The sequence below is a fragment of the Cuculus canorus genome, chromosome 6, assembly GCF_017976375.1.
Source record: "Cuculus canorus isolate bCucCan1 chromosome 6, bCucCan1.pri, whole genome shotgun sequence".
NCBI lineage: Eukaryota > Metazoa > Chordata > Aves > Cuculiformes > Cuculidae > Cuculus > Cuculus canorus.
Window position 1 is genome coordinate 25,836,237 of NC_071406.1, and position 19,049 is coordinate 25,855,285.

General features: G+C 38.9%; 1 protein-coding gene across 7 annotated transcripts in view; it reads right to left on the reverse strand.

Moving 5' to 3' along the window:
• ZNF385B (zinc finger protein 385B) overlaps positions 1 to 19,049 on the reverse strand; it is a 170,031-nt gene that overhangs the window by 117,297 nt on the left and 33,685 nt on the right. For 4 of the 7 annotated variants that reach the window (XM_054070076.1, XM_054070074.1, XM_054070077.1 and 1 more), the window contains one exon: positions 18,257 to 18,559. In XM_054070076.1, the coding sequence (XP_053926051.1) occupies positions 18,257 to 18,557 (301 nt within the window). In that variant the 5' untranslated portion in view covers positions 18,558 to 18,559. Of the gene's footprint in view, positions 1 to 10,041; positions 10,336 to 18,256; positions 18,560 to 19,049 lie in introns of those variants that run through there. The other 3 variants (XM_054070080.1, XM_054070079.1, XM_054070083.1) reach the window with 2 other exon arrangements.

Here is a 19,049-nt window from a genome sequence, read left to right on the forward strand (position 1 = left end):
AAAGAGAGATCATTTCAAATTCTGGTTCCTCAGAGAACCCTCCACTGTGTGTCTGCACTGTTACTAGATGTCACTAACAACTACGTAACACTCAATATCTGAGTTGTGGTATAATTTCTACTGACTCCGGAACTCTATTAAAGGTAGGCAATAAACTACATACTCATGCAATAGATGGCCTCGAAAATAATACAGTAAGTGAAGGGATTTCAATTTCAAGATAGGTAGCATATTTACAGTAGAACATCAGTTTCTCGCAGATTATCACCACTCAGCTACCCACTAAAAGTTGCTATTTTGACACATTTTAGGATATAGTATTTCTAGCCACATGTTTTTGGCCACTGAAGACAAAATAAAAATTGTTGTTTTTTCACCTAGATTCTATGCTTGCTCCCTATCTTGTACTCGGGCACCTCATCCAGTCTTTCTAAACTTAATGTTTTTCCAGCAGCATGCTTTTGCCACAGAGGGATCATTGTTGAACTAACAAGGCACAACCTCTCTGAGGGGCTGGATCAGCTCCCTTCTGCGTAGCACGCAGCTTTCAGTTCTGAGAATGACCCCTTGTACAGGATGGATGAGACTCCAAACAGTCAGACAGCCTGCTAATCTGCAGCCAGCAGAAAGAATACATTCCTGCTCTCCACTCTGTAGTTTTCAACTCCAAGTTTTCAAATGAGGAAAGCAGTACAAAGTAGAAATACTTTACAAGTATAGATAACTTCATTTGCCCAATTCATCCACTGATTTCAAGTCTGTGTAATTGTGACAAATATTCCTGAAGCAGAACTGTAAAAAGATGAAAAATTAACTGCGTTTAGTCTAAGGCAGAAAGTAGGAGTCTGTCATTCCTTCACCTTCCCAGAATTTAAGCAAGAAAGCAGCAGATCATGATTGTAAACATGGCCGGTATTTGCCACGGTAGATGCCTAGTGCAATAAAGTGCAACAGACTGGATCATTATCCACTAAAACCTGCTCCTTCCTTCTGCCATTGTAGTTGACATAAAATGTGATTGAAATCTATAACTTCAATTTCAAATAGGTCTTTAACTTCAGTGATGCTTGGTATTCAAAAAATTAACAGGCCTTCAAACACTTCTTGTATAGAAGACCACCACGCAAAGAAACCTACATCAACAACTAAAGAATTCAAAGTTTTTCATCAAAAGAGACGTCAGTAATTAATCTTCTGTAAAGCTGACTGTAAGTTGTACTTGAAACAATAATTAAAAACCAAATCATCTGAAAAAACATTATTTATAAAGCTATTTTTAACCTTTTGACTTTTGTTTCATTTAATAACATGTCTGTTACGCATAAAATAGACTTCTGATGATCAGTTTGGTATAGTAAATTGTGTTTCTAAACACAGACAGAAAGGTGAAGTACACTATTTATTCAAATACTCTTGCTATAAAAATATAAAGCAACATAAAACGCTTCAAAAAAATAGAACGTTTGTGCATTTTTTCAGAATTACACTTTCCGATTAATCATGCATTTCCTCAAAACAAGTTTTCACCACAGAGTTTACTCTGTCTAGTCATTTAACTGCGATCAACTTCATTACCAGTTTACAAGCACAGCTGCCGGGTGCAAAAACCATGGGATGCTTCAGCATCACCTGCCTTCTGGGACAGAGCACTACACTGTTGTACACCTCTCATTAGCTTCATTTTCTGCACTTACCTTTTACCAATCAAACTAGCAACCAGAAACTGAAAAACTAAACAAAAACAAAACAAAAAAAAAAATCCAGTGTGCATCTTCTCAAGAAGTATTTCTGTAGGCCTCTCCCCCAAATTATCACATTACTTTTCATCTTTATTTAATGCAACCTTTTTTTAAGATTGAATTTTCAATGGACAGAAGCTGTATTTTCTTCTGCTCTAATCTGCACTCCTATTCATGAACCATACCTAACAACCTGTGAACACTTACACAAATGTTTAACATTAGGTGCATGAATAACCATCACAAAGTCTCATAAAGCACACATGTGAGTGTAGCCGACTCTTGAAAGGTCTGGAATGCACTAACTTTAGCCATGTCGCTACTTCGTTTCATGCATCAGGATGCAATAATGCAATCTGTTCTCACAAATTTCTCGCTCCTATTTTAATCCACTTGAGTTAATTGGTACATCATACTTAAGCTCTAAACCAAATTTCTCCATGATCAAGCCCATTAACATCTTTCTAAAAGTGAGCATGTGCATGAAAGAAAGCAGGAGAAGCTACATGTTCAGGTTGCAGAGCACCTTCAGAGCACGGAAATAACCAGCAACCTTTATCCCTTCTTGCAATGGCTCATTCTGGTTTGTCCCCTTTCTCAGAAGACTGCAGTAAAGCTGGGCTTGATCAATGAATAAATGGCATGTTGTGAACAACTTGAAAGTTTGGGGTAAAAGCTGGTCAAACTAATTGACAAATGTTAACAAACCAAATATCTGTTAATAAATTAAAAATTGCAATTATATAGGTCTAACTTAGCTAATTGCATCTGAAATTACATAAATTCAACAATTTTTTTTCCATAATTACTTAATAGTTTGCATATTTATTCCAAACTAATCTTTCCACAGGTTATACTTTTCTCATTCTTACCACTTTGCTAGTGGGTATCCAAATATTTTTATCAAGCAACAGGTTGTTTCTGCCTCTTAACCGATTAATTGTTGGTGAACAACATGAAACACTAAGTGCCAAATCATGCCTATGTGTTACAAAAATCTTCTAAAATCGGGGAATTTATAAAGTATTTAAGTAAACAGCTTTGTCAGACATCATTGAGTATTATTTACAATGCATAACTAGATTACAGACTTAATTCATTAGCTGCTGGTAAATTATTACTTTATTGATTTAGATTTTAAGCTTTCTTGATTGTCCAGTCGAGAAACATTTCCTACAGAAGGATACCAACAGCATAGATATCATGCAATAATGACTTCCACACCAGAAGCCTAGTACACAATTAAGGGAACACTGTCAACTTATTTTTTTTTTCCCCAGCAAAGGCAATCTGAAGTAATCTCTAAAACAAAATCCTTTAACTTGTTTGTTTTGAGGAAGAAGAAATGAAAAAAAAAAAAAAACCAAACAAAAAAACCCAAACCAACTCAAAGGAGAAATACTTGTTAGGATAATTCATTAAAATGAACAAGTGTTTGCAAATGACAAATAAAATGAGGAAGAGAGAGCAATATTTTCAGTTGTTTCTGCCATGTTTTTCCTTGTTTCTGTCAATAGTTATTAACAAAATATCCGGTACTACACCACTTTCATGTAGGCATTCTTATAATCATAGTTATAAAAACCTGAGGATGTTTTCATGATGATTTAATCTCCAGCAAATAAAATTCTGGTGTTTCAGCTTTGGCTTTTCTGTAAGACTGTGTCCTGCTCACCAGCAAACGTGACTGAAAAGCTTACATCACCTTTCAAGTAAGCTGGGTAGACAATATGTTTCCTTAAAAAGAGGTTGCTACAATGATTACTTACAGGATGGATTTTTATTGTTCAGAAACTTTCTAGAGACATATCAGGCTCCAATGGTACCACTAATAAAGCTCGCCACAAAACACTAATTTCAATTCCTAAGAATAAACTTCAGTGCTTTCCAACCAGTCTGCTTTTTCTTGATGATTTCTTTGACTCTTTATCCAGATGTACCACGCTAAAGTCTAGAAATCTTCCTCACCTCTTTTTCTCAGTTCCATGTAAGTGTGTTCTGCTGATAAAAAAAAAAAAAAAAAAAGCCGCCTTTTCTGTTCACATTTAAATGTTCAATCCCAGAACTATGATTTTATTCTCCCTATTATAGAACAAAAACTTTTCAGGATGTCATCATTGCAAACACCCTACGCTGAGCGAGAGGAGACTGCATATGTGAAAATTTTGAATCCAGTCTGAACAGAAAGACAGACAATTTTAAGCACTTACTTTATGGATTTCTTCCCTCCCCTTCCCCTCTCTGCTCATCCTACTATGAAGCATCCTAAAGAAAGAAAATGGAGGCCCCTGGGTGAAGTCACAAACTTCCAGGCGATATGTTCTGACTTCTAATTATGTCATTACAGAACAGTTGAAGAGAGCAAAAGGGAAAGCAGCACGCTAGAGACCTGCTCCCTGTCTCTTCTCCTAGCTCGCTAAAAGTATAAATATCGCCTACGTGAACAGCTAATAAAACAAAACAAAAAAATCCAAACAAGACCACACTATTACCACCTCAGAAGTCCCTAGACCTGAAAACATCTTTTAATCACTTGAACACCAGTGATCCAAATGCAGATCTTCTAAATTATCTGGAGCAATGACATACACTAATTCATGGTACCATGAATTCTTGTCCAGTCAAAGGTCTGACACTTTGACAAGTTGCCTGCCAGGGAAAGTTTTGCCCACAGAGTTTTCACAGTCATATCCTTTCCCTCAGGTAGCTCCTATAACATACTATATGAATTTGAAAACCTCAGTCCTTAAAGCAGCTGTATTCCTCTATTCATGGAACATGAAAGAGACCGCCTCATTTCCTCCTGAGATCTGCACCGCTCAGTTACAGACAAAAAACTTTTTCAGGCTAGGTCTTGGACCTACCTAAGCCTAAGGAATTTAGCCTTTCATCTGCCCTAACTGCTAGTGTCTATACAAAAAAACTCTCCCTACATCCATACAGATTGAAAAGTACCCCGTTTTCCTCACTTACAAACAAAAATAAAATAAATATATATCTCTCCTTACAGGAACGAAAAGCATACGTGAAAAAGGGAATTCATTCTCCCTTAAAAGACATGTTATGAACACTGCTCAGAATCCAACAGAACAGAAAGCATATTAAAAAAACACACAAATTTTTTGGCTGAACATCCTGGCTGAGATCTCTAGAACATCTCTGGCTCTTTAGCCTATAGACAGGGAGAAACATATATAAACTCCAGCTTCAGAAGTAAGCTGCCACAGCTACTGCAGGGCTGCCACAGTGAATGGCAGTTCTCAGTTTACTCGACTCCTCCGGTAGAAATCATCAGTGACCTTCACTAAAAAAAAAAAAGCAGATTCAAGATTTCCACTAAAAGCTTGGCTAGACTTGGATCCCAAAGTCAAGTGATCTACATGGAATTGCTCACAACCTCATACTACTTCTGCAATCATTTTTTCCATTTAGCTTACAGTGGCCTCTTCTCCTTCACAGTCTCCTTGTAAGTAACCTTGCAGTAGGAAAGCCACTATCCCTCAAATGCTCTCAAACTGCACAAGATCACCATGCATCAACTCTGATGTCCACTAAAAGAGAAGAAATTAAAGCTACGATGCCATGTGATAACTGGCAATTTGATATAGCAATGGCTCTTGAAACAGTACAGCTCCTTACCAGGAAGCAAAGTATTTTTGGCCAGTTTAATGAGCACACCAGATCTTGCTTCTCACTTTACCTACCAATGTGAAATGGCAGGAGGGGAATAAAGACACTTGGAAGAGCATATAACATGTTTGAAGCTGAAAGCATCTTACAAACATCAGCATCTTGGAAAAAAGAACTATCCAGCTTGAAATGTGACAAGCTTGTATTCATAGTGATAAAAACGACAGATAAAAAGCATCCCAAAAAGAATAAGACAGGAAAAGGTATTCTAGCTCAAGCACTTAAAGAAATACAACAGATGTTATATGTCATGGTAATGACATGCCACATGTTGTTCTCCAAGTCTTTGTAACTATTTTCTGCCCAGTAGCCTTTAAACACGCACCAAAGAGTAGCAGGTGAATTTGTGCAAAGGTCCTATCTTTTTAAAGCAGTACAAAGAAAACAAGCTGTCAGTCTGCATCCTAGAGGATGATCCAAACAACATGGCTTTGAGAAAGGAGCTTTGTTGAAGAGATACTCCACAGCACCTTCCATGTGTCTTTAACGAAGAGCAGTAGTCTCCATAGCTTCTACTTCTCTTCCTCCTCCATAATGGTGGAACAATAAAACAAATAGCACATCAGCTTAAGTTTACTTTGTAAGCAAATTTCGGAAGCTATGGCCTCCTTTTTTCAGGGAAAAAATCAGGAGGGCTAAGGCCCAACTAGAAATCAAACTGGCTAAGTCTGTGAAAGATAATAAAAAAATCTTTCTACAAATACATTAACAAGAAAAGGAGGACTAGGGAGAATATTCAGTCCCTATTGGATGCAGAAGGAACAACAGTGACAAGGGATAAAGGCTGAAGCACTTAATGCCTTCTTTGCCTCAGTCTTTAATAGTAAGGGAAGTTGTTCCCTCTGTGTACGAACCCAGGAGTTAGAGGGGCAGAATGAGGCTCCAATGATCCCAGAGGAGGAGGTTAGAGACTTGCTTGCCCAGCTAGACACCCACAAGTCTATGGGGCTGGATGGGATCCACCCAAGAGTATTGAAGGAGCTGGCGGATGTCCTTTCCAAACCCCTTTCCATCACCTTCCAGCGGTCCTGGCCGACTGGGGAAGTTCCACTGGACTGGAGTCTGCCTGATGTGCCCATCTACAAGAAGGGCAGCAGGGAGGATCCAGCGAACTACAGGCCTGTCAGTCTGACCTCAGTGCCTGGGAAAGTCATGGAACAGCTGATCTTGAGTGATATCATGAAGCACATGCAAGAGAACCGGGTGATCAGGCCCAGTCAACGCGGATTCATGAAAGGCAGGTCTTGCCAAACTAACCCGATCGCCTTCTATGACAAAGTGACCCACCTACTGGATGAGGGAAAGGCTGTGGATGTAGTCTTCTTGGACTTCAGTAAAGCCTTTGGCACAGTTTCTCACAGCATTCAGCTTCAGAAACTGTCAGCCTCTGGCCTGGACACGCGCACACTCTCCTGGGTTGAAAACTGGTTGGATGGCCGGGCCCAGAGAGTGGTGGTCAATGGAGTTAACTCCAGCTGGAGGACAGTCACAAGTGGGGTTCCCCAGAGCTCGGTACTGGGTCCAGCCCTGTTCAATGTCTTTATCAATGACCTGGATGAAGGCATTGAGTGCACCCTCAGCAAGTTTGCGATGACACTAAGCTGCGTGGAAGTGTGGATCTGCTGGAGGGTAGGGAGGCTCTGCAAAGGGATCTGAACAGGGACCGCTGGGCTGAGACCAATGGCATGAGGTTTAACAAGGCCAAATGCCGGGTCCTGCACTTGGGGCACAACAACCCCATGCAGCGCTACAGACTGGGGGAAGAATGGCTGGAGAGCTGCCTGGAGGAGAAGGACCTGGGGGTAATGGTTGACAGCCGACTCAACATGAGCCAGCAGTGTGCCCAGGTGGCCAAGAAGACCAATGGCATCTTGGCTTGTCTCAGAAACAGTGAGACCAGCAGGTCCAGGGAGGCTATTCTCCCTCTGTACTCAGCACTGGTGAGACCACACCTTGAATACTGTGTTCAGTTCTGGGCCCCTCACCACAAGAAGGATGTTGAGGCTCTGGAGCGTGTCCAGAGAAGAGCAACAAAGCTGGTGAGAGCTGGGCTGGAGAACAAGGAGGAGCGGCTGAGAGAGCTGGGGCTGTTTAACCTGGAGAAGAGGAGGCTGAGGGGAGACCTTATTGTTCTCTACAACTACCTGAAAGGAGGTTGTGGAGAGGAGGGAGCTGGCCTCTTCTCCCAAGCGACAAGGGACAGGACAAGGCGGAATGGCCTCAAGCTCTGCCAGGGGAGGTTCAGGCTGGACATCAGGAAAAAAAATTTCACGGAAAGGGTCATTGGGCACTGGCAGAGGCTGCCCAGGGAAGTGGTTAAGTCACCTTCCCTGGAGGTGTTTAAGGGACGGGTGGATGAGGTGCTGAGGGGCATGGTTTAGGGAGTGTTAGGAATGGTTGGACTCAATGACCCAGTGGGTCCCTTCCAACCTAGTGATTCTATGATTCGCAGGAAGGTCTATCATTAGCTGATCGAGATCTCTCCTCAGCACTTAAGAGAAGAAATATTACCAGTTATAGAGCCCACCACATCTTCCACACAAAATGCAATGCCAAATTTTGCCCCTTGCAGACAGAACTGAGCAAAGAAGCAAATATTGCATCATAAAATAATGCTTATTGTAAGATAATTCAGAATTACGGAGCCCTATATTAAAATTAAAATTAATTTTAAATTACCTATTATACAAGAGAGATAAACGGAAGCTGGACAAAGAAACCCCAGTGAAGCCAAACAGCGCACAATGTTAATGACCTTAACTTTTCAGGAAGGATAGCTGCTAGGGAATTAACAATTACCAGTCTGGCAGAGTTCGAGTGCCCTTTTCCAAGGATGAAACACGGGTAAGGAGTTGGCTTATCAATTTATGAATTATACGTATTAAAGGAGGTTTTACAAAAATATTTACTAACAACTTATTTTTACTCCTATAGATTTCCAAAGAGCAAGCAAAGTTTCTAACATGCTCTAAATCTGCTCTCTAAAAAACATCTCTACTGAATGTTTAGGATGCTTCATATACATTTTTCAAGTGTATTTTGTATCAGAAACGTGAGTAGTTTAGGTCACTGGGGAGACTTTTCCTTTATTAGGGTCCCCCTAGGATCCCCACCACAAACTGCATTTTTGTTGCAGGCTTTTTTTTGTGGGGTAGAGGGGCTGAGGGTGTTGTGGGGTTTGTTTATCTCCAAAGAACACCTTAGCAGTAGCTATCAGATTCGACAGAACACCAAAATTTTGGCACTGAACCATAAATTGACCATTACCATAAAAAGAACAGCTAAATGAGAAACCATGTGCTCAGTATAAAACTAATTTCATGCTTTCAAAAGCACACAGTGGCTTCTAGCAAGATAGTGGCCCTGGGACTTGCAAAGACAGATTGGCTAATACAAATGGTGTGTGCTCCTGATGCAGTCTGCTTAGCCAAGCTTTACATGTACTGGCAGTAAATGGAAATTCTCGAATCTTCTGTCAAACAAATACACACTTATCTATAACTTTAGAGCTGAAAGCTATAAAACAGCTGCCTCATAAATATATTTAGCAGGAAAACGCATGAGCTGTCCTAGTTCCTCAGGAAAAAAAAACCCCAAAAACACAAACCACAGCAGTCTTTACATAGTAAGCATAGACATTTCTATAGCAAACAAGAAAAACATTTTAATATTTTTCAGCATCTTCCCTTCTCTCATTCAAAAAATTACTATCAGCAAATGCAAATATAATCACAGCCGGTCTCACCACAAACTAAACATATTAACAGAACAGCAGTGCTTAATAAGTAACTCAGTTGAACTAATTTTTTTGTGTTCTGCTATAGGTGACATTCTCAGTAAAAAAGGTATTTATTTTTTCTAAACAAATAAGTACAAAGTCTATTTAGTTTATGATAATGCCTCTTTCGAGCTTAAAGACTAGAACTTCAGAGGCTACCTTTAGCACACTCTCTGTTCCCTTAAATAAAACTTACTGCACTAAATGTCAAATTTAACTGGTTAGAGAGAGGCGACAGTAATTTTATACCCTTCTCAAAGCAAGTTGTCAGTGCAAATGAATTACTGGAAGCAATCCTGGGCATGACAGGTCATAACTTTTAATATTAACAATGACAGACATACACAAGATGTCAAATCCAGTATACAATTTATTTCATTCTTTACTTTCTTAGTTTATCTGGAGAATCTGACAGCTCTCATGTTTCACATATCCTTATAACTATAATTTGAGATTTAACAAGCCAGAAAGCAAGCTCTGGTGAGAGATATTTAGTCACACTACTAATTAGCTTCTTTCTATAATACAGCATTACTGACATGCTCCAAAAACATTTAAAATGCATAGGAAGTCACCTACTAGAAAGATGCCCCCTGCAAACAGCAAGCAAGGAAAAGGAGCTTGCCACATATTTCAGTATTAAAAGTAACTCTAAATAAGATGAGAAGAAAAATATGCATTGTATGCCTTACCATTTTTCTTATTCTTTTAACCGAATAACTAAAATACAAATTACATGCACACAGAAATAATGCCAAACATGTAAGCATCCACACTTCATATCGTATCAAACAAAGCAATTCAGAGAAGTTTAATAATAAAAATCATGCTCACCTCTACTGGGAAGTCCGCTCCACATTATGGCAATACTATTTAAGCAGCTTAAACAGCAACCAAGTTACATAAACAAAACTTCCAGTATGTGACCAATATGATCCACGGTGCTAGAGAGACTTGGCTCCAGCCCTGATCATCTGTGTGACAGTACACTGTTATACCAGTGCAGCCTCCAACCTTCCCAGATGCTGGCTTAGTGCATTGCTCATTGAAAATCCTTCACACGCTGGCAACATTTTAGGGAAGGACAAGCACACTCTGAGTCATTTGTAAAGAAAGCAAAGCAATTTCAGTTCTGTATCTTCATGCGTACCGAAACACAGAGCACTGTCAAAGTAGAAGTCTGAGGCGAATTTATGCTGAGAAACAGGCAACCCAAGCCTTCATTATCAAAGCACGGAATCAGCTACAGTGATCAAATTCAAACAAACCATTAAAATAAAAGGATACGATTATGAAGGGCTCTACAGATTCAGCTCCAAACCACAGAGAACGAAGAACAATCTATCTCGACTGTGTAAATGTTAAAAATAGCTCTGTCTTTTCTACAATGAACATGAGACAGAGGAGAATCAGTAGCCTGTATTGTGATGAGGTTCGTTACTGGAAAAAAATCCAGCAATAAAAATTAACGATTCCTTACAGCTTTTCTAAATTTGATTCTTTAAAGTTATGTAAATGAAAAAATAAGTACTTTTTAACCACATAACATACAAAGACTATTATACATAAACAAATAGGATATTTATTAGAGAAGCATATTTGCATGAAAAATTTTAGAATACTAACCCAAAGACCTGTACAGTCCAGCAGATTAAATATTTGTACAAAAAAAGGATCAACGACTAAAATCATAACATTACATGACTAATGCCTTCATCTTTCCAAAACAACGATAATTTTTAATTACTTACTATGAAAAATCTCCATGGTTTATTAAATTCATGCTCTTCCTACTCCCACACAGACCTCCCACTATGTACATTTTTTTGCCCTTTCAGGTACTGCATATGTTTTCTTTCCCAAAAAAGGCAAGAGGGCATGTGTTGCTGTGTATACTCACACCCACAGAGATACACAGCATAAGTCAAATGTAATAACAATTAGATTAAGTTCACAAAGAAATAGAAAGACACCAGAGTTTTTATTATAATACCTGTACTGTTATCCAAATATACTACTGTGTCATCAGACAACTATGAAAGAAATGTTGGCAGAATCTGATCCCAGATGAGGATACTCACTGTACAGACAGAGTATCTCATTTGCTTCTGCAAGGTAAAAATAATAAACAAATCTGAATTTATTATTTTATTTTTTCAGTCATTTTAATAAAGAAATAACTGTTGCAGATGCACAATGAATGAAAATGGTGACTGCATTTATAGATCCTTTTTCACCTCAGCTGTTTACACCTGTAAGCTGTGGATTGCATCCTTCAAAGAGAGGGTGAAGAAATCCTTGCAGCAGCACAGACTCAGCTGATTTCTGCAGCTCTCCAGGCCACTGCCTGGGCTGTTTAAATGACGAGGTAGACCCCCAACCTGAGCAGAAGTTGTGTCATCACCGCTCCTGCAACCATTCTCAGCTTAAAATCATGGCTGATGAGCAGTTGTATGTTTGGTCCTAGACTCCAGATCATCTGATTATCTGATGTTGTCAATGCTGGTATTTTATCACAGCATAACTGTCCCTGAAGAAAGGTTAAACTCCCCAAGAAGGAATTTTATAGAGAATTTTAACACAAGAATATATTTATGCAAAATAGTGGCAAAGGGTACACACCATCTACTTACTATCTTTATAAGTTTTATGAATACTTTCACTGCTGCTACTCAAATTCAGAACAAAGTATTATGGGTACAGTTTGTACAATATGGGTACAGTTTGTACCCATAATAAGAAATCATCCTTAATGTCACTTCTGTCCCTTGATATTAAGTGTCATCATCATCATCATTTTGTAAAGAGTAGCAAGTGCACCAAAACAATAAAATAAATTCCCTTAATTTCAGAGTAGTAGATATTAATCTCATATCATAAATACATTTCATATTTTAAGAAAAATGTTAAATCATGGAACATTACATATTTCTTAAAAAAGTTGTGTAGGACACTCAAGTGGTGGAAAGAATGTGGAAACATCTACCAAATGCAGTGTTGTTCCAAAGACCACTGTAGTGAGATGGGAAATACTAATAGTTTCTCACCAGCTCACTAATCTATGTTACATTACAAGAACATAATTATTTTCATTATTATTATATTGGAGGAAGGTGACAGCTTTGTTTTTCAGCAAAAGAATAATATTTTCCAAATAAATAAAACAGATTTTACCCAGAATAGGACAGCAAAGTGAGGAGCAACCTCCCTTTCATACTGAGGGCTGAGGTCGGAAGCTCTCAGGCTGCACCCTACTTTGTGCCCCCACAGCAGCATTCTTCTTCCAGCTGCTTTCCAAAAGGCTGGGCTGCAGGCAGAAGACATGGAAGGCAAAACCAATATTGATCTTCTACAAGTCTAAAAACAGTTCTGGCATTACGCAAGAGAAAGTAAACTCACAGTGCTTTCTACTACCTTCCTCTTCTCTACAGACTTACACATGGATTTGATAGCTGTGCATGCACACATTTGGTAGGATTGAGCTCACTTTTTCAAGATACTTTTGGTTGCTGCTTAGCATTCCTCCGAGTACTTGGCAGAATAATTCATAAAGATCTTCTGTAATAAAAATCAGATTATCTTCGTTCTTTTTTTTTTTTTTTTAGAAAAATGAAGACAAATATTGATAAGGAATTTGAGGACCTAGATCAAGAGGCTTAAAGTTCCTTTCTCCATTAAGTTGGCACAAAGTAGTTTTAGATGGCAACGAGGCTACCTGTCAGAAAGGTAGTGTTTGCCCAGTCAAAAACAGTTGCAAAGACCTCTATTTAGGATCAGATTCTTCTGGCAATTAAAAACCAAGGAAAAGCTCCACTGAAATTAGAGTAATTCACAGCAGTTTCACTCTGTTGTAACAGACCATAATTTAACCCTGCATTGAGCTAGTCACTTGGCAAGGCATTTTCTTTCCAGTTTCATTATTAATAATAAAAAAGTAAGCCTTCCTCACAAGGCCGAAGACTGACATTTGCGTTTACAGCTATCTGGAATATTTTCAAAATAATTTCTTAATGTCTACCAATAGTCAGTTTTACTTTTTTTAAGAGAAAGAAAAAGTCAAATGCTTAGAAAACCAATTACTAATCTAAACTAGATATTTAAGAAGATCCTTTTCACTTCACATGGCTGAAGACACTATTCACACTTTCTAACTCGGGAAATTTAATTTGTAAAGCTAATATGCAAGTTATCTATACAGTCCATGGGTCCTTTGAAGGATAATTCTGAGCATTTTAATTGTATGCCTCCTTCCCTCCATTAACTTGAAAGGATGCCTAGATCCAACTTAATATGGCATCGATCAAGGAGGCAAAGCAGTTCTAATCTCTACTGCCAGAAGTGAGAAAAACCCAACTCCTCCATACTGCTTTGTTGTCCTCCCACATCCGAGATCGCTGCTTTACCTTCTCTCTTGCATTAGCATTCCCAGGCCCTTTCTGGAGCCTGATTTAAGTCATGAACATAACAGAAATATAGTAATTTAAGTATTTATTTTGCTAGCTTAACAAATCTCTGGCTGTCATTGCTGTGAGCCACACAACTGTGTGTTGAGAATCTCTCGAGAAATCCTGTGATTATTTCCTCAATATCTCAGGGGAACACAATAACTTGCAGGAATGTTCTCTGCAAAGTGTCACAGCATAGGATCCCACAGCACTTCCAAAACTGTCCTGCAAGTCAGAGATTTAACGAGCAAAAAGGCAGAGCTGCTACCAGAATACACGGTCAGAGCACTGATGTCCCAGTCTCACTTTCAGCCAAACCTACAGAAAGGTCTTCAAATAAGCATTAGTGAGCGCCATCCGGACCCTAAAGCACATCTGCTGTTTAAAACAGCCGAGGAACCGGGGAAAAGTGATTCTGCTTTGCACGCTTCTAGAATTTGGGCACTTTCTTTAACAAAAAAATGAAATTGCTCAACCCATGTCCAGGGATCTGTAAAATCTGGTCTTTGCTAGTTATTCCTAGTACTCACTCCTAAAACTACACCAACCATTCCCATGTCAGCATGGGGGCAAAGGAGAGGGAATCGGGGATTCACCCGGAGATACCACCTCTGCGAAGGAGTAAAGAGAATTTGTGGAGAAAAATCGGTGTCATCTCTGAATATACTGAAGCTATGACAAAACTGCTCACACACAAAACTCGCTGTCAGCCCTAGGGATGAGTTACTCAATAAAAAAAGGCTTCTGATGGCACTGGGGAGGCAGCACCGAGCGCGGACACGGGAGCAGCAGAAGGGCTGCTCCATGGCCCGGGCTGCAGCCCCACCTGGTGGCCCCGCAGCCGCCTCCCTGCCGAGCGCCTCAGCTCTCTGTCAGCAGAAAAGGAAGGGAGCTGCCTCAAATCACCCAAATCACCTCAAAACCCGGTTCCTCCCGCTTTGGAGGAAATTTGCCTGAAATTGCAGGCAAAGTTACACTTGCAGAATAACGTCTAGATTTCAATCATAGGGTGGAAAAGACCTCAGCCCTTGTTTGTGGGGCGGCGGGTGGGATTTCGGGTCTCCCGAGTAGCTGTGACCGTGGCTATCACCGCTGCGGGCTCTCGCAAGACAAGCTGCTGGAAAGCTTTTAACAAGCCCACTCCAAAAAGCTCTCCCAACACGGCAAGAAACTACCCTTTCTTTTTCCCTCTATAGGAATTCGCTGAAATAGTTTCCAATTCAAGCTGCAGAAGTAAACACACACTTTCTTATTTTCCCAAAACTTCATTTATTTCCTTCTGGCAGAAGAACAGTCATACATCAGGTATGCAGGGGCGGCCCTCAGCAATGGTATCGCTGACAAACTTCAGCCTGATCTGCAGTAAGGCAGGATAGGTACAGATCTTTACTATGACGGTGGTGAGGCGCTGGCACAGGTTGTGGATGCTCCATCATCCCTGGAGGTGTTCAAGGCCAGGTTGGATGGGCCTTGGGCAGCCTGATTTAGCGGGATGTCCCTGCCCATGGCAGGGGGATGGAACTGGATGACCTTTAAGGTCCCTTCCAACCCAAACTATTCTATGATTCTAAATGGCAGTGGACAACCACTAACGCAAGCAACAGTAAAGGCTCTAACATCACGTGCAACCTACTTTTCCAGTAGAATACTGTTTTCTTCACAAACACAATTTTTATCATCAGCCTAAAGAAATAGGAGTTCAATAGATGGATCAAATCACCAAAGCTTTCTAATATAGTCAGTTAGTGTCGTGATTTGGTCAATACAAAGAAAAGCAGATGTAAACTTTATTTTATCCACAATTTTATTTGCTGTGAATTAACTGAAATTGCAGGCGAAGTTACACTTGCAAAATATCTTCTAGCTTTCAGTAATAGGGTGGAAAGACAAAATAAACAAGGGTCTATAAAAACAGAGTGGGCTTTTTAGAAAAATGTGTTGCTAAATACTTCCTGAAATTCTGTGGCACTTGTATCCTCACTCTAAATATAAAGAAGAAACTCTAAAGTTATCTCTATTTAGACCTTAAACGTATAAGCCTCCTCACTGCCAAGATCTGGAATTCCACAGTTACCAAATCTTAGCAAAATTTTTAGTAAAGTTCTAAGCAACAAATTGATGTTATAGTCACAAAACACAGTGAAAGTCATCAATTAAAAGGATGCTTTTATAACAACCTGAAGCCACCTATCACAGAGGGGACCTCTGAAGAGGAAGAATATGAAAATGTGTCTCGGGATTCTTTTGTGTTCATCCCCATTTGGAAGAGAGTCTACCCAGTGAGTGATGGTGCACAGATCAGTTTTGTCACACAATCAAGATAGTTTTGACAGGTCAGTAATCCTGATTTCTGTACTGTCAATGAATATTTACAGTCATGTATATTTTACAGTCACCTTACTTTTCAACATTATTATTATTATTTCCTCATTCATCTGATGAAGGCAGAGGAAAATTCCAACCACAGATTAGCAGGAACCTTTGCAGAAAGCTTCCTAAGGTGTGCTGAACTGTTTGCTACCTGGTTCGTCAGAAGGGGATATAGTTATAACAATGAAGTATGAGAAGGGCTATTTGCTTCCTCCACATGTGGAATAAAGTCTGTTCACTAGTGAGATGAGATGAATATAGTTGTTCACTTACCATCCACACAATTAATTTGATTTACAGTGTTAGTCAAGGAATGGGAAAGGCAAATTCCCATTACAAGCGGTTATAACACTTCCGACAACATGGATTAAAACTGAGCTTCGATAATATCAATTTAAAAGAAAATTAATTTCTACTTATTTTTTGGAAAGTGTTCTTTGAGAGCTACATTTTAGTAAATCTTGTTCTCCTACTGGCTCTTAAGCAGTATATCAAATTGTCTATGCAATAATAATAATAATAATAAACTGTCTATGCAAGGCATTTGTTTCTTTTAAATGTCACAAAATCAACATCCTTCAGCTATGAAACAGAATGCCTATTGCAACATGCACTGGATAGACCAGCACAACTCATAAATAACTACGATATAATCTAAGATAGAGATCGGTGAACAAAGCACACAACACAACATGAATTTTAAGTTCTAAGCTATACACTAATGCCAAAGCATCTGTTCCAGCAAATGTAAAATATTCACAGCATCAGCTGTGATCCCCAGGAATGATTGCAAAGACATCAGGTGCAGGGGTCCAGCTAACAAAAAGCTATAAAAACCACAGTGAAAATATTTCAAATGTTTTCTATCAACATACAGAGCTATTTAGATTAAGATAGAATGTCTCATAGACACTAAGTTATTTTAAGAATGCACAAAATTAAGTAATGAAGTGTTATTCAATGGGAATTTAGTCTTTAGGACCATGCAGAATACTGCAGCCTTCAAAAAAAGTCAAATTCAGTTAACAAAAAACCTCCAAGTGAACCCCCTCATGTGGTTAATAAGAAATTTCTCTAGTAAAATTAATACAACCGTTTTCATGAATAATTATGTTACTTCATGAGTAACAAGTGTTACTAAGCAGCAAACTTTGCTTATTCTGGACAATAATTCCATAAAACGGCAGCATTTTATTTCTCTCGTAAGAAGAAAGGATGACCTGCTATACTTGCTTGAGATATAGAGAATATGTTTTAAGACAAATTTTAGCCTCTTTGTATTCTACAGAATGTCAAAGCGCCCTGAATTTTCTTTAACAAAATTAATGGAAAGTAAGAAGGTCTCTATTTTGACTATCAGTAAGAGAAGCATCTTCAAAATGCTCAAACACATTTTCCTCTATGCTGCTGGAATATCACAGGAAAAGGATAATCCTTCAGAAAAATCCTGAAACTATGAACATGAAGGGAAAGGGATCATATGCCGTACCAGGACCCCTTAAAAAAAGACGAGAGTCACAACTTCCCTACCCTTACAACCACATGAAGGCTGAATCATGTGTTCCATATGTTCATTCTCTTATATGTTTAGAGAAGTAAGGAATTACTACATTTTTTCTCAGAATAGCTATGAGTCTAATACTGAATTAAAAAAAAAAAAACAACCTCAACAAAAAAGCACATTATGGGCTTTGTACCTTTGCACTATGCATGTTAAATGCATTTTGCCCAAGTTTTTGGGACCTTTGTTTTGCCCAGTAAGTAAGTGTTATTTCAAATCACTTCTCACTTGACTGAGAACAGAATCTGGACCACTGAAAGTAGAAACAATGAAAGGGCCAGGCCTGTAAATTCTAGCTGTCGGTGTCACACCACTTCATTTCTTTTAAAAGTTACTCCCGTACCTGTAGCATCCTTCCAGAACTTTGTTTTGGTAACAAAAGCAGATCACAGAATACATGGCTATTTAAGCTCTCAACAGCTAGTTTTAAATAGATCATACCTCAACTACACAAGGCCCAACAAATGGCTTAAGCCATTAAGCATGCATTAATGCAATACTGCCTTGATACAAGTTGACTTTGCAGGAAAACAAATGCACCAGTAATTCAGAACATGACAAAATATTAATCTCTAGTATTAATCTATATGAAGTTTAATGGTTATGTTGGGTGGGGAAGATAGAGCTTAAAAGCCTCCTCATATCTCTTGAGCATCTCATACAAATCATCTACCTGTGCTTGTACTTGCAAACAAAGTGCCAGGAGCTGTACTTGTAGGGAGTTTTCCATTATTTAGCTGCTTCACTCTTTTCAGGTGAGACTTCCCATTGTAATGAACTTGAGCTTGTGCTGCAGAGTTCAACTGTATATTGCAGACTTCACAGAAAGAAAACAGTATCTTCTTTTTTTCTTTGCTTAATTGATAGTCCTGTCTGTCGTTCCTCAGTCCTTTTTCTTCAAAGCACCGTAGAACAGCTGGTTGATTCATAATCCCATCTTCAAAGACGTGGTCAGGACTTAATGGATGCTTCATAGCTACAAAGGAAACAGACGATATTGTTACTAGGAGCCAACTAATAATGCTTGCCACCAAATCAGCATTTTTTTTTAAAAAATGTAATACAACAGGAGCCAAAGAGCAGTTCCAACAAATAAGGTTCCACATTGCAGAGGTGTTGCTTAATAGAGAATACACACATATGTGACACCACAGAGCTCAAACATAATAAGTTGACCATATATCATAGTCTGCACACAACAATAACTCACTACAACTCATTATTTTGTTCTGCAAGCTCTCTATTTTAAAGCAGGTTTATTATTGCATCTCTAGCAGAGGTTAAGATTACTTTCAAATACATTTCCTTCACCTCACTAAACACTGGTTCCAGATCTTTTCACTTTCCAATACCTATAGCAGTATCCACTGCCCCAAATACAATTATTCAACAAAAAGGATGCTGACAAGAGATATTACTGAAACGCTGGAAGAGAGTAGACTGTTCAAGTGAGACTAATGAAGATC